At 31.4% G+C, this 14,498-nt stretch overlaps 1 protein-coding gene across 2 annotated transcripts in view; it reads right to left on the bottom strand.

Moving 5' to 3' along the window:
• Positions 1 to 14,498, bottom strand: part of NAV3 (neuron navigator 3) — a 924,153-nt gene that overhangs the window by 41,519 nt on the left and 868,136 nt on the right. For both annotated transcript variants that reach the window (XM_054443382.2, XM_063646517.1), the window contains 2 exons: positions 13,369 to 13,452; positions 2,654 to 2,765 (listed from right to left, as the gene is read on the bottom strand). In XM_054443382.2, coding sequence (XP_054299357.1) covers positions 2,654 to 2,765; positions 13,369 to 13,452 — 196 coding nt within the window. The remainder of the gene's footprint in view (positions 1 to 2,653; positions 2,766 to 13,368; positions 13,453 to 14,498) is intronic.

Below are 14,498 nucleotides of genomic sequence, written 5' to 3'. Positions count from 1 at the left end.
CTAACTATCCTGTATACATTCAATCCTTTATAACCAGTGGTTTTTGTTAGTTTTAAAACCTAGCAAATTATTTTTTAATATTTCTTGATCAATTTAGATATTAACTGTTATTTTTCCCCTTAAGCACCACCCCTCCCACATTTCTGAGCAAAGGAATTCCAATTTTTCAATTTCTGTAGATATATTCAGCTACCTGTTGCCTAAGATAAAAGGAATCCTTTCAGCAAGTTTCACTTCAGTGACTTGTGCTGTGTTAAAGTAAGGATTAAGGCTTTTTAAATCCCTTCTGGACCTATTTACGACATGAAGATTTAGAACATAAGCTGCTTTATTATAGCTCTAAGATAAGCTTTAAATATGCAGTAATTTTCCATGCCTCACATAAATCACTCCATCACTCCCCCACATGGAAAGTTGCTAAAGTCTTGAAAGAAGTAGCCCCTACAGAACTACTTTGTCCTTCAATTTAAGCATATCTCACTTTATATAATTGTTTTCCTAAAATTTAAATTGAAATTCATTTAAAAATTACTTTATTCTTCTTTTAAAAATTCAAATAAACCCCTATTATATGCAAGACATCATCGTGGGCATCTTGATGTCTTTCAAAAGGGTGAAAATACAAGCTCTACTACTGCAAATCAGGAAAGACATACCTTAAATAAAAGCCTCAAAGTATAATGCAATTTTAAGAAGGGAAGTATTGCTGCTTCCAGAAACATATCACAGGGGATGTCATTCAGTGTAGGGGTCAAGGAAGCATATTCAGGTTCACTGCTGCTGCAGTGTCTCAAAAAGTTTTTATGCTGATCAAACAAGGTAGAATATTCTAAATGGAATGAACACAATTCATAAAAAACTTATGAAGAATTGAAAAAATTCAGGATAGCTGAAATATGGAATATGCAATGCAACAGCAGAACAAGAAGTCTATATGTGCATCATCTGGCACATAATTGGTTATGAATAAATATTTGTTGAATAAATGAAGCTGGTGAAGAGAGATTATGTCATGTTGAGGAGTCTGTATTCCATTCTAAAGGCAATGGGATACCTGTAGATGTGTTTCTTAATGACTATTCTGGCTTCACTGTGAAGACTTGTGTAAAGCAGGATAAGATTAAGAAGAGGAAGGCTATTTAGGGGTTTGTGGTCATGGTTCAGGAGAGAGGTGATGGATGGTGAGAGTAAAATCAGAGAAAAGTTAACAGATTCAAGAGATATTTAGGGAATGGGATCAACAGATTTTGGTAATTTATTCAATGAGGGGAGGAGGAGTTATGAAGAATACTTAGATTTCTGGCTAAATGGAAGGATGGTGGTGCTATCTACTGAGGCAAAGAGCACTGAAGGAGCAGCAGGTCTGAGACAGAAGACAAGTGCAAGTTTGGAGACGTTAGGTTTAAGATGCAAAACAGACATCCAAAGATATCCACATGGAGCTCTCTCTTGATAGCTGGATATACAGAGCCTGGCCTGGAGACTTAGATTTGACAGTTATTAGCTATTAGCACATTAATAAAAATTACAGCTAGAGTATGAGATGATTTTCTATATATTTTTAAATAGGATGCATAGAATCATAATGGAAAAGAGCTTAGGATATCAACAATTAACAAACGGATACAAAAGACTGAATTTACAAAAGAAATATTGAAAAAATATTTCAAAGGAGCAGAAGAAAAACCAAGAACGTATGATGTCACTAACATTAGAAAAACCGAATGTTTCACATAAGAAGAAATGAACATCAGCATCAAATGCTGTTTCCATGTCTGTCTAATACAATAAGAATTTTAAATGTTTTACTGAATTTAGTGTCATATAAGTTTCTGCTGATCCTGGAGAGCATTGTTTTGGTGGAGTGTAGGAAAAAGGAGCTACACTCCAGTGGTCTAAAGATGGCTGAAGACATTGAAAGATTGCATAAAATTTTTCTCAGAATTCTTCTGGAAATGAAAAGAGAGATAATAAGGCATTCATGTTTTAGGACAGGATTTTTTAAGCTGGGAAAGAGCTGGAGGCCATTGAAAAGTGTCAGGAAATGAGTAAATAGAACCAGTGTAAAGGAAAAAATGACACGATATTAATAATGAGCATTTCTTCAGTGGTGAACCCAGGGGTAGGGGCAGTGGCAGAAATATTTTCATTGTTTAGAATTGCTTAAGCATAGGAATAATTTAAAACAGACCTACCTTTCACCTGTTGTTTTTATTGTTTTAAAATTATCTACAGGAAATGTACCTTTTTATAGCCTCCATCCAGGAAAAGTTGTTCCCAATGCCCACTGCTTGCTATATCATCATATTGACTATTTCATTTTTAAATACAGATCTAGATTATCATACTTATTAATGGGTTTGTTTTGCCTGAAGTTAGATATGCATGTATTAACCAACCACTCTATCTCCATCTCCACTGAGTCAAGTAGAGAGATGTGTATACAACTATGGAACTAAATTTCTTAAGATCAGTTTAAAAATTACTTGATAATGAAAGTCACTGTTCTAAAATTCTAGGATTCTGATCACATTAATACCAACGTATTCATTATAAAAGGCAGTGACACTGAGTAAATGCAGTTTTACTGTAATTAATAAATAAAATAGATGCCTATTATATTGGGTGGAAATGAAATGATTTCTAAATATACCTTTGGGAGGATGGTCTGGACCATTCAGCGCTCCCTGAATAGCCGCCTGGGCAGCAGAATTCTGAGCCTTCAGCATTTCAATGGTTTCTCTTAGTTCTATAAGTTCAGATTCCTGTGAAATAAACAGAATTTGGAAGTTTTAGTACCCAGTAAGAAAAATAAAATCTCCTTGCTCATAGTCGAATTAAAAAGGTTTGATTTTATGTAGTAACAACCTCCTGGAAGATTTGGATGCTTAGCTGAACTTATCAAGTTGTACCTAATAACTTCTTTCTTAGCTAAAGTAAAGGAGGTTTCTTGTTTGTTTGTTTGCTTGTTTTTCTTATTGTCTTATAAAAGAAATATGAATAGTCTTTATTCCTTTCAAACTCACCAGAACTCACCAGTACAAAGTAAAACAGGATATCACACCACTCATTTCAGATAACACACTTACTAATATTACCTATGATTACATTAGATATTTAGATATCACTATTGCACTGTTGCATTGCATTGTATCTATAGTCAACTGCAAACCTGAAGTTTCGTCAAATGAATGATTTCAGATTTTGTTTGAAGTATTTTGTGCCTGCAAAATTGATTATTTGTATTTAAGTGTAAAACCTGGAACTTACCCCTAATTCCTATTAAATGTCATCATATTAAATTCTGATGCCATATCAAATTCATGTTACATTCTGATACTTTTTCAGCCAATAAAACTCCTAATGTGGAGATCTAGTCTCACAAGCCAAAGCAACACAGGAATAAAGTAAATAAAAATATACATATTATACAATTTTTAAATAATAGTTAAATTACAAACAAAGCAGCTTACAGATCAAATTTTAATAAAGCATATATTTTCTTTTTGAATTTAGAGTAATTTTAAGATATGTCCCAATAAAAATATTTGCACAAATTTGAACTTTCATAGTTATTTAAGTGAATTATTTTATTAGAAATAACTCATTTTTAGGAGATAAAATGACTCAAAAAAAGATAGAAAGAAAAAGAACTGAGTATTGTTTCAGTATACACCATATTTCCATTAGAAGCTCAGTGACAAGGGGTATCTTTCTTGGTGGTAATATAATCCTAAAAATCAGATTTTTGTCAGCCTCTTAAAGGGAGAATTCCTTGGTAATGTATTTGTCGTTCATCATTGCCTTTAGCATCTTTGGCAGAAAGCCAAAGAATCGGGCCTCGGTTCTTCATTCTATGGTAAATAATTTCTCTTTACTCAATGTCTCCCAGAATATATATTTTAAAAAGATCATCCACAGCTGCCTTTGCAGAAAATTGCTTCATACATGGAAATATCTGGTGACTATTCTAACCTTAGACACTTAAAAAAAAAGGACAGATGATGCTAATTGAAGTGATATACAACTTTGGAATAGATACCTGGCACCTCATATATCTATTTTCATTGGATACCTGACATTTTCCTGATACAGAACAGTCACATTTAAAACAAACAACCAGACCTTCCTATGCACTTTTAGTAGCTTATGAGTGGAAGAATACCTCATAATGAAAAATCAATAGTAACCTCCTAAATTTGTTGATGGGTCTTCAAATACTTGACTGCAATTCATTTCGACTATATTCATTATAAAAGAAAAATATAATATTTGTGGGAAATTTCCAGTGTCATGACAAAAGTCAGACCCAATTCATTATAATGACTCAGTCTCTCCAATTTTTATATTCTGTCCACTGCCAAATTAGCAATAGATTTTACAAAAACTTAATATATTTTCCATTTAACAATATCCCCCAAGAAATAAAATATTTACTGACAATTTATTCTGCTCCCACTGGAAATTTATTCAAAAAGAAATAAATGGTACATAGTGGAATCATGGAATGTAAATATTAATTATACAACATAAATACTATAATGCATATTAAATTCTAATTAAAATCAGATTTTTATCCTTAAATTTAAGATCAATTATGCTTGTACTATGGGTTAAAATCTATTAAAACATTTGCCTGTGGCTTTAAAGGAAAAAATGTGGAAATGAGACTTCATGCCAACAGTGTCAAAAAATTAAGCTTAGCTTTGAGTTAGCTGACTTATTTCAGTGTCAAAATGTTCAGCTTTTCATGAGAAATCTCTTATAAAACCTGTTTTCAAAAAGATAAAATGTAGAATGTTCAGGCAATGTTGCTTTTTCAGAATATCATGTTTAATATGAAACAGAAAAATGATCACTTTCTAATATTAATTATCTTTTAAAAAGCAATAGATATTAGCAGGTTAGTTGTTACTCAATGTGGCACAATATATGTAAAAGGAAGAATAACTAGTTAAGAAATATATACGCTATATAACTTGAGAGAATCATATCTATGAAAAAATTAGTTCAACCAAATTCATAGTTATTTCTTTAAAACTTTATGAGCATAAGCAAACACCCATAAAATATTCCATAGTCTTTGATTAAAAAGATAGCCAAATTCTACATTGATTGACATAATCTGTTCAAACCTGCACTAGTTATCTTTCCATATTTGCAAAATTCCTTCCTTCTCTCTCATTTCAGTTAATGAGATCTGCTCTCGCCTTGTCACTCAAGCCACACTCATCTCTTTTCTCTGAGCTTTCCATATAATTTTTCCCTTTATTTAAATATCCTTCCTCACTGTTAAAAGCCATGGTAAAATGTCTCCACACTTGTGAAACCTGTTTTCCTGTCAGAAAAAAAATGAAAATGTGCTTCGAGACTATTTAATGTAGTTTGTTTAGTTGCTGATGAATATATTTTTTCGCTTGATTTATGATCTCCATAAATATTGGGATGATTTTGTTGAAATGTTCTGGTCTGTGTTAAACAGATGTTTCTCCCCTTGAAAGAATAACATAAAACTTTAAGTTTATTGCATACGTAATTTTTTTTTTTTTTTTTTGCAGGAGGGTGTCTGATCACCTAGTGAGTGGGGTACCATATAAAAAACATCAAAAACTTTATTATTTATTATAACCAGGAAGCCTTATTTTGGCTAAATCAGTGGAATCACTTCCTTTGGATGAGAACAAAGTCAGATTTTCCTTTCTCTCTTTCCCAATAGTATTATAGAGACAAAGATAAAGAATTTTAAAATAAAAACTTAACTGATACATAGAAATTTTTCAATAGTTTATTTCTAGTTTTCATTTTTCTTCTTCATAATTATGGTTAGTTGTTCATATTTATTTTTTAAGATATGTTTTCTCAGGTTTCTGTAATGCATAGAAATTGTAATATGGCCTTCAGATGCAACTAATAATTTTTATTTTATTTTTGTCCATAGTGGGGAGTTAGGATGAGGTATATGATTAGAAATGAATTCCCGAGGTAGCTAACTATAAAATCATTAGATATTTTTAAATATATTTTCATACAATTTCTTTATGTTGAAGAGAAACATAAAAGATACTCAAGTTTTGAGAATCCTTATTAATCATTCAGAAAAAAACTGAAAAAATGTATATGCCATCAAGATATGGATTTAAAGTCTACTCTTCCAATTCAGTCATTTCCAGTTTCTTATTCTCATTAAATACTAAAGAGAAGATTGAGGCTGGGATAATTCTGCAAAGGATTTTAGGAATAAGATAATCAGATCATATTTTGTTACTTCACACTTTTCAAAAATGATAGATATTTTAAAACCTGAGAACCAAACTAAGATTTCATTTTCCTCCAATGAGCTATTCAAGATAATGATGCCCCCAACACCTGCTGAGCTTGTAAAGTTCTAGTTTTCCACGCAAGTTTCTCATGTTAAAGAAGCTGAATGGAGTCAATGTCTCTTTTCACAGTTGTATGCATGTATCTGAAGCTAAACAATTCATTCAGGTCAGGCTTGCAATGCTTCCAAATAAAATGATCAAATTTTGTGTCAGAATACTAGCCTTTCCTGGTGGTCTTTCCAACACAGTTTCTTAACTATACCGGATCTCTTTCCAAATTTCTCACTAATAAAGACTTTGTTTTGAATCCCACAAGCTTGGGACAATCTCATCAACAAGTGTCGTCAACTAACTTGACCTTCTAGGCAAGGCTGTTTAAATTTTCCACCACATCTGCCTTTTACTTCCTCACGTTGGCACAAGTTAATCTCACACTTCCTGGCTCTAGTTTCCGTAAACAGGTCCTCCTTTCGCCACACCACCATGCATCTGAAGTCTTGCTAATTGTTCTGCTGAAATAACCTGGCCATCCCTATTGCGTCTAGTTTCAAATAAATTACATTGTCCAAATACCAGTAGGGTAAGTAATTTGAAAATTTTAGATTCACATTATTCCATGCCCTAAAGATTAATGGATGCATCATCTGACTCCAGCAATATATTTTTTAAAAACACTTCTAGATGGCAAATATCATAACATAAATTAGGGAGAGTTAATGTAAAAATCCTATTCAACTAAATTTTTAGTTGCAGCATTATCTATTTTCAAAGATTTGGTTTCAAATTCCCTTATTTTGAAGGTTTCAATTCCTGTTTTGTAGTCACCCAAAAAAAGTTTCAGAGAGGTTACAAATGAACAAACTACTAGGCTTTATGTTTAGCATAGGAGTCAATATCTGAGCTTCATCACTCATACAAGGGGATATTTCTCTGCCCTGCTATGACCTTCTAACAAGAAAAACCTCTCATACCTTAGCATATGTTCTAATTGCCTTGGCATGACAGCTACAGGGAACTAATTTGAAAGTCTTTTAAATTTTAAATTCTGAAATATTTAGCTGTGAATATAGCTTTAGGAAATTTGAACACAAGGATTTAGAAGTAGTTCTGTAAAAATGTTACTTATAAAAATATAGTTTGCTGGATTCCTAGAAGTTGAGCCTTTCTCAACTGGCATTCTGTGAGAAAATTAAGCCCTGCACAATGATTTGAGTAGCAATTTCCTTGATTCTGACAAGAGTGGTACATAGCTAGTACCATTCTAGATGGTGAGAAAAGAAGTTATTTCAGCACATATAATGGATGCCTCAGGGCATCAGGTTTAATTTTTTTCATATAATCCTGGTGAAGAAGTGCTGGTGAAGAGACAACGATCTGAAATCAGGATAAAATTCTTGATCAAACTAAGCCAACATCACAGTCTACTGGTCCTAGGTTAGGTATAGGGTAATGCCTAGAGATAATTTCACTCCCCAGCAAGCATATTAACAATTCTCTTAATTTATTTTTATTTTTATTTATTTATTTTATTATTATTATTATTATACTTTAGGTTTTATGGTACATGTGCGCAATTGCGCACATGTACAATTCTCTTAATTTTTACCTACTTACAGACTTACTATTATATAACATGTCTTCTTTTAGCAGCTATTGGGAATACTGTTTAACTTTCAGAAAATGATGCCAGATTGATCACTAACTGTTTTTTATTTTTTTTGTAATTTTGATTTTTTTGAGACGGAGTCTCTCTCTGTCACCCAGGCTGGAGTGCAGTGGCGTGATCTCGGCTCAGTGCAACCTTCACCTCCAGGGTTCAAGCAATTCTCCTGCCTCTGCAGATGTTTCCTTTGAGAATGCACATGACATTGTACTGAGTCTAATAGCATGATAATTTTCTGCCTTCTGAGTTATTCATACATGTCTTTTCTTTCTTACCAGGCTATAAGTATATAAAACCAGTGTTCTGCCACACAAATTTGGCAAGATATTCAGTGTTATTTGGCATCTGGAAATAGGAAAAGTGTTAGTAGTGAATCCCTCTCTATTCAAGGGAGTTATTTTGGTCTATTAATGCCATGTGATTGCTGAAAATCACACTGTGAAGCCCAAAGACTAGAATCTGAGTCTTAATTTAGTTTATCCTTTTTTAAAGTCTGTAATCAAGAACATGTAACCACCTTGGCCTTTGTTACTTCTTGTTTTAGCTTCCAACCCAGCTTCTCAGTATCCTCATTCTCAGCTTTACTTTTTTCGGTAGTGCTTATCATCACCTGAAATCCTATATGTTTTAATTATATATGTATATATATATTTATAGATAATTTATATATGTAAATGTATATTATATATATTTATATATAATTTATATATGTAAATATATATAATATATATTTGCATATAATATATAAATATATATATTATATATTTACATATATAAATTATAAATATATATTATATATATTTGCATATATAAATTATAAATATATATTATATATATTTACATATATAACGTATAAATATATGTTATATATATTTACATATATAACGTATAAATATATGTTATATATATTTACATATATAACGTATAAATATATGTTATATATATTTACATATATAACGTATAAATATATATTATATATTTACATATATAACGTATAAATACATATTATATATTTACATATATAACGTATAAATACATATTATATATTTACATATATAACGTATAAATACATATTATATATATTTACATATATAACGTATAAATATATATTATATATTTACATATATAACGTATAAATATATATTATATATTTACATATATAACGTATAAATATATATTATATATTTACATATATAATGTATAAATATATATTATATATTTACATATATAATGTATAAATATATATTATATATTTACATACATATTATATATAAATATAAATTATATATTTACATATATATTATATGTAAATATACATTATATATTTACATTTATATTATATGTAAATATATATTTTATATATTACATATATAATATATAAATATATATTATATATATTTACATATATTATATATAAATATATATAATACATATTTACATATATAATATATAAATATATAATATATATTTACATATATTACATATAAATATATAATATATATTTACATATATTATATATAAATATATATTATATATATTTACATGTATATCACATATTATATATATTCACATGTATATCATATATATTATATATATTCACATATATAATATATATTATATATTCACATATATAATATATATTATATATTCACATATATAATATATATTATATATATTTACATATATAATATATATTGTATATTTACATATATATTATATATATTTACATATATAATATATATATTTACATATATAATATATATTATATATATTTACATATATATTTTTTATATATATATATATATATATTTTTTTTTTTTTTGAGACAGAGTCTTGCTCTGTCGCCCAGGCTGGAGTGCAGTGGCATGATCTTGGCTCACTGCAACCTCCACCTCCCAGGTTCAAGTGATTCTCCTGCCTCAACCTCCTGAATTGCTGGGACTACAGGTGCCCACTACCACGCCTGGCTAATTTTTGTTTCTAGTAGAGATGGGGTTTCACTATGTTGGCCAGGCTGGTCTTGAACTCCTGATCTCAGGGAATCCACCTGCCTCGGCCTTTCAAAGTGCTAGGATTACATGTGTGAGTCACCACACCTGGCCTGTTTTAATTATATTTTTATTATCACCTGTGACCTCCTAAAATATAAACTCCATGATAAAGAGATACATATATATGAGATATATATGAGAAATATAAACTCCATGAGGAATATTACATATGTGTAGAATATGCTTTTAGAGTTCTAGTAGATATGTATGTCTATAGATATAGACCTATATCTATCATTCTATATCTATATTTTTACTGTTTTGTCATTAGAAGAGCACAAATTCAATATAAACTTGATGAATGACTAAATAGACAAATGAACCTTATAACTTGGGGAAGGGAGTTTAAGAATCTCTGCTCTATACTTCACAAGCTTTTCCTCAGGATTGTTGAATCACCAGAGAGCAATATACCCTTTTATCTCAGCTCCCTGAAGAAATGCCTTTAGGGAAATATGATTAAATGTTATGCCCTTAGCTTTTAGAGAAATGTCTATTTGAACAGTGATTTTGTCTTTTGTTATTCCATGACCCCAATTTAAAAACCTTGGCAACAAATTCGTCCTTGAATTTAGTGCCACAGGGTTTGTCTCTTCAGTCTAAATTATGCTCTTCTGGCCAGAAAATGAGAATAAAACACACCTAACAATCTCCCTTTGCACCATAGCTTCCTTGAAATTCAATTCATTTCAGTGCCTTGCAGTAGCAATTATCTAGGCTGAGGTATATTGTTATATATATTATTCTACTGGTTTTAATTAGATTCTGTCCTTGAATTATACCATTTCATATTGCAAATAATTTTATTGGCTTTTAAATATCACTTTGAGAATAGGCAAGTTATAATCTCAAATTAATAAACTAGTTAACCATGATTGTTGTGTGTATTCAGTTTGCAATTCAAAAAGAAGTGATTTTATGTTTAGTTAAAAAGTGATAAGGACAATATGAGACATTCTGATATCTTCTGAGAAAATTTTATAATTTTGGCAATGTTATTTTAAGGATAATGTAGACACATCATAAAATCTCTTATGCTATATAAATTATTTTTAAATATTTGGGCATTAATCATAGGCATTATAAGTTAACATATCTCTACATTTTTTTTGCAGTTTCTATGAGAAAATTCACTTACAGATACAACAGAGTTCAAGAAAATATTGGGTGGAGGACAAAAATTCTATTAATTTTGACTTATTAAAGATATTGAGACTTAAATTCTAACACTCATTTCCAGCAATATGCTTGGTATATGCCCAGTGAGGAATTTGGTGTTATCTTATAATTTTCAAGGGAAAAAGAGAAATGTAAAGGAAGGTAATATTTTTTGGTAGCACCTAGCATGTGACATGATAACAGTATCTGACTTACTCCTCATGGTGATCCTACAAGGTAGTTATTATCATCCCCACTTTTAAGAAGGTGAATTTGAGGTTCAAGAAAGGTTAGATAAACTTGCTCAAGATTACCCAGCTTTTAACAGACATAGCCAGAATTCTCATTCAAGAATACTGGGGCCCAGTGTTTTTATTCTTTCCCATCAGCTGCTCTAAAAAGCCTTCTAATTCTATGTGCTGGGTTCTTATATTACGTAGTGAAGTGATAAGCTGCAGCAAAAAAGAAAGAGAGGGAGACAGAGAGATAAAAGAAGGAAGGAAGGGTGTAAGGGAGGAGAAAGGAAGGATGGAAAAGAGTCAGGAAGGAAAGAAAAGGAAAAAGGAAGAAATGAAGGAAGGAAGGAAGGGAGGGAAGGAGGGAGGGAGGGAGGAAGGAAGGGAAAATTTATGTTTCAAAAGGAGTTTGTTAGCTGTGCTAGAATAGATTTCCAGGAATGGATAATATTCTCTCTCACGGGCAGTATATATGGAGAATATGAAAGAGAATACAATGTGCTAGTAATACTTGGCAACTACAAGAATATTCAATTTTCTCTTTTGATTTCATTGAACTATTCATTCTGTGTTTTAAAAATAAACTTTTGTAAAGTGACAAAATTTGGTAATACATACTTTTGTAAAGCTAACCACATGACTTACAGAATCTAAAGACAAACTGAAGCCATTTGGGATAGATAGAGGAACACATTCCTGAAAATACCCAAAACTTTTGATATAATGGGTCTCTTTGAGAATTAGATGAAAGCTCTGGACACCTGATCATTTATGCACATTTACAGTTTTCATACACACACACACACACACACACACACACACACACACACACACACACACTCCATACAATTCTATAGGCTTCACCTATCTCTGATACCCACCCAAGGAAGTTAAGGCCACTGGACTAACAGCAGAGAAGTAAGTTAACTGGTCATCACAGGAAAGGTGACCAGGCTTTCTATGCAGTACGGACCTTTTTAATACATTTGTCTTTGTGAACTTAATCCTCCGTTAGTTTCTTTTTGGTATACCTTCTTTCACACCATAAAATCCTTTAGGTTCATTTTAAACATTTTGATATAACAAATGACTTTTCTTCAAACGTAATATCCCTAGATGGCAACTAATTCTTGTTATTTCAAAATTACACAGGATTGGCCTTTGTTTCATAGCTGCTGTAACCTGAAGTCCCTTACTTGGCAGAGTCCCAGGCATCCTTCCTGTGTGTGTTAGCCTTCAGCCATGCTCTATAGCTGGATTTAGTGACCATGTATTTGTGAAAGTTCTTATCAAAGTGTTATTCTTGTCAACTGCATAACAATTTGCCCCCAAAATAATTTCTTATGTGACTGTTTCTCTTTCTTAACATTCAGTATTCTTTTACTAGTTCCAACCAGAAGTAAATTAATAGACTGCCTAGCAAGGATTTTATGTGCCTTTGTGTGTTCCAATATGGAGTAAACTGATAAAATCTTTAAATTAAAATCTGAAAAGAAAGGTATTATCATTGTTTTAATTTAGTATAGAATTGAATATTATTTTATTATTATTATTCTTTTTTTGTTCTATCTCCCAGGCTGGAGTGCAGTGGTGTGATCTTGGCTCACTGCATCCTCTGCCTCCTGGGTTCAAGCGATTCTCCTGCCTCAGCCTCCTAAGTAGCTGGGATTAGAGGTATCCACCATCACGCCCAGCTAATTTTTCTTTCTTTTTTTTGTATTTTTAGTAGAGATGGGATTTTACCATGTTGGCCAGGCTGGTCTCGAACTCCTGACCTTCAGTGATCCACCCCCCTTGGTCTCCCAAAGTGCTGAGATTACAGGCATGAGCCTCTGCACTCAGCCTGGAATATTATTTTTAAGGAGCTTCAGGTATTATTTAAGAATCCTGTGCCAATTTCCTGTCTTCTTTCAGTCTCCAGTGGCAATTTCTGAACATACCTTTTGTTCCGCTGTCATAGTTAGACTTTGCAATCGGCCAGTCATATTCCCTAAGCTCTTTTCAAAAGCTGCCACAAGGTGAGCCTGTGAACAGAATGGAAGAAACATAGTTTAAATGTCAGAATCTTATGTGGATGGATGAAAAGCCTTCATTTTACAAAATGCTTAATTTCATGCGTTCCAACTCTTTAGATACTATGACTATCATAGTTAGCTCTGACTGGTGACTCTTCTTTAACACACATTTTCATTCATCTTTTCTAAACTTTGTCTTCTTAAAATCAGTGTTTCAGTCTCCCGACATTTAATGTGAGTTTAACTTCTGAAAGAAGATGGTATTTTGCAAGTAATAACTCCTTCTGACTTGCACATCATGTAGAGATTTGACACTCAAAACGCCGAATGTAAAGTTCTGATCTGCCAAGATTTTTAGACTTAAAGCCCAAAAAGAGGTCACTGAAATGGTCAATGGACAAATGTTCCTCATTTTTATACGTTCATGATGACCTTTGCAGATATTGCTAGCTGCTCTATTGTAATGATACGCTCCGTCAAGTGTCAGACATCGGCGGACAGCTAGAACATTGTCTTTACTCTTTTTCTACTTACAAAGAATTGAATTGAAAAGAGTTATCTTTACTTTCCAAACTCTTTTCAATAAAAGGGCTTTTCTACTTCATATTCCCTTCAATGAAGGAAATATTAGTAAGCCAGTTAGAAATAATATTCCATCATATTTTATTTCACAGTAAGCTTTTGTGGCTTTTGAGTTTTATTTTAAATATTAGAGAATTATACATATTGTAGTACATAACTATAACTCTTATGATTAAGAAGTATTTGACAATTTTATTAAAGCTCAAAAACAGGCCAGCTTCCATTTGCATGCCCTTATGCAACAACTTGAACCCAAAATATTAAAAATGAAGAGGCACTTCAATCTCTCACCATGGCCTGAGGTAGAACTACAGGTACATTATCTCAAACTGATAAAATTTTATTGTGTCCCTAAAAGGATATAAGGATTTAATATTTTGCAAACTAAGTCTATAATAAACTATACCTATATATGGGGCAAAATTTGGAAATCCTTGGCCAAAAATGAATTTCTTTTTGAAAGACATGAATAA

Source organism: Pongo pygmaeus, chromosome 10, assembly GCF_028885625.2.
Source record: "Pongo pygmaeus isolate AG05252 chromosome 10, NHGRI_mPonPyg2-v2.0_pri, whole genome shotgun sequence".
NCBI lineage: Eukaryota > Metazoa > Chordata > Mammalia > Primates > Hominidae > Pongo > Pongo pygmaeus.
Note: the sequence above shows the minus strand (reverse complement) of the source record. Positions and strands in the feature narration are given on the sequence as shown.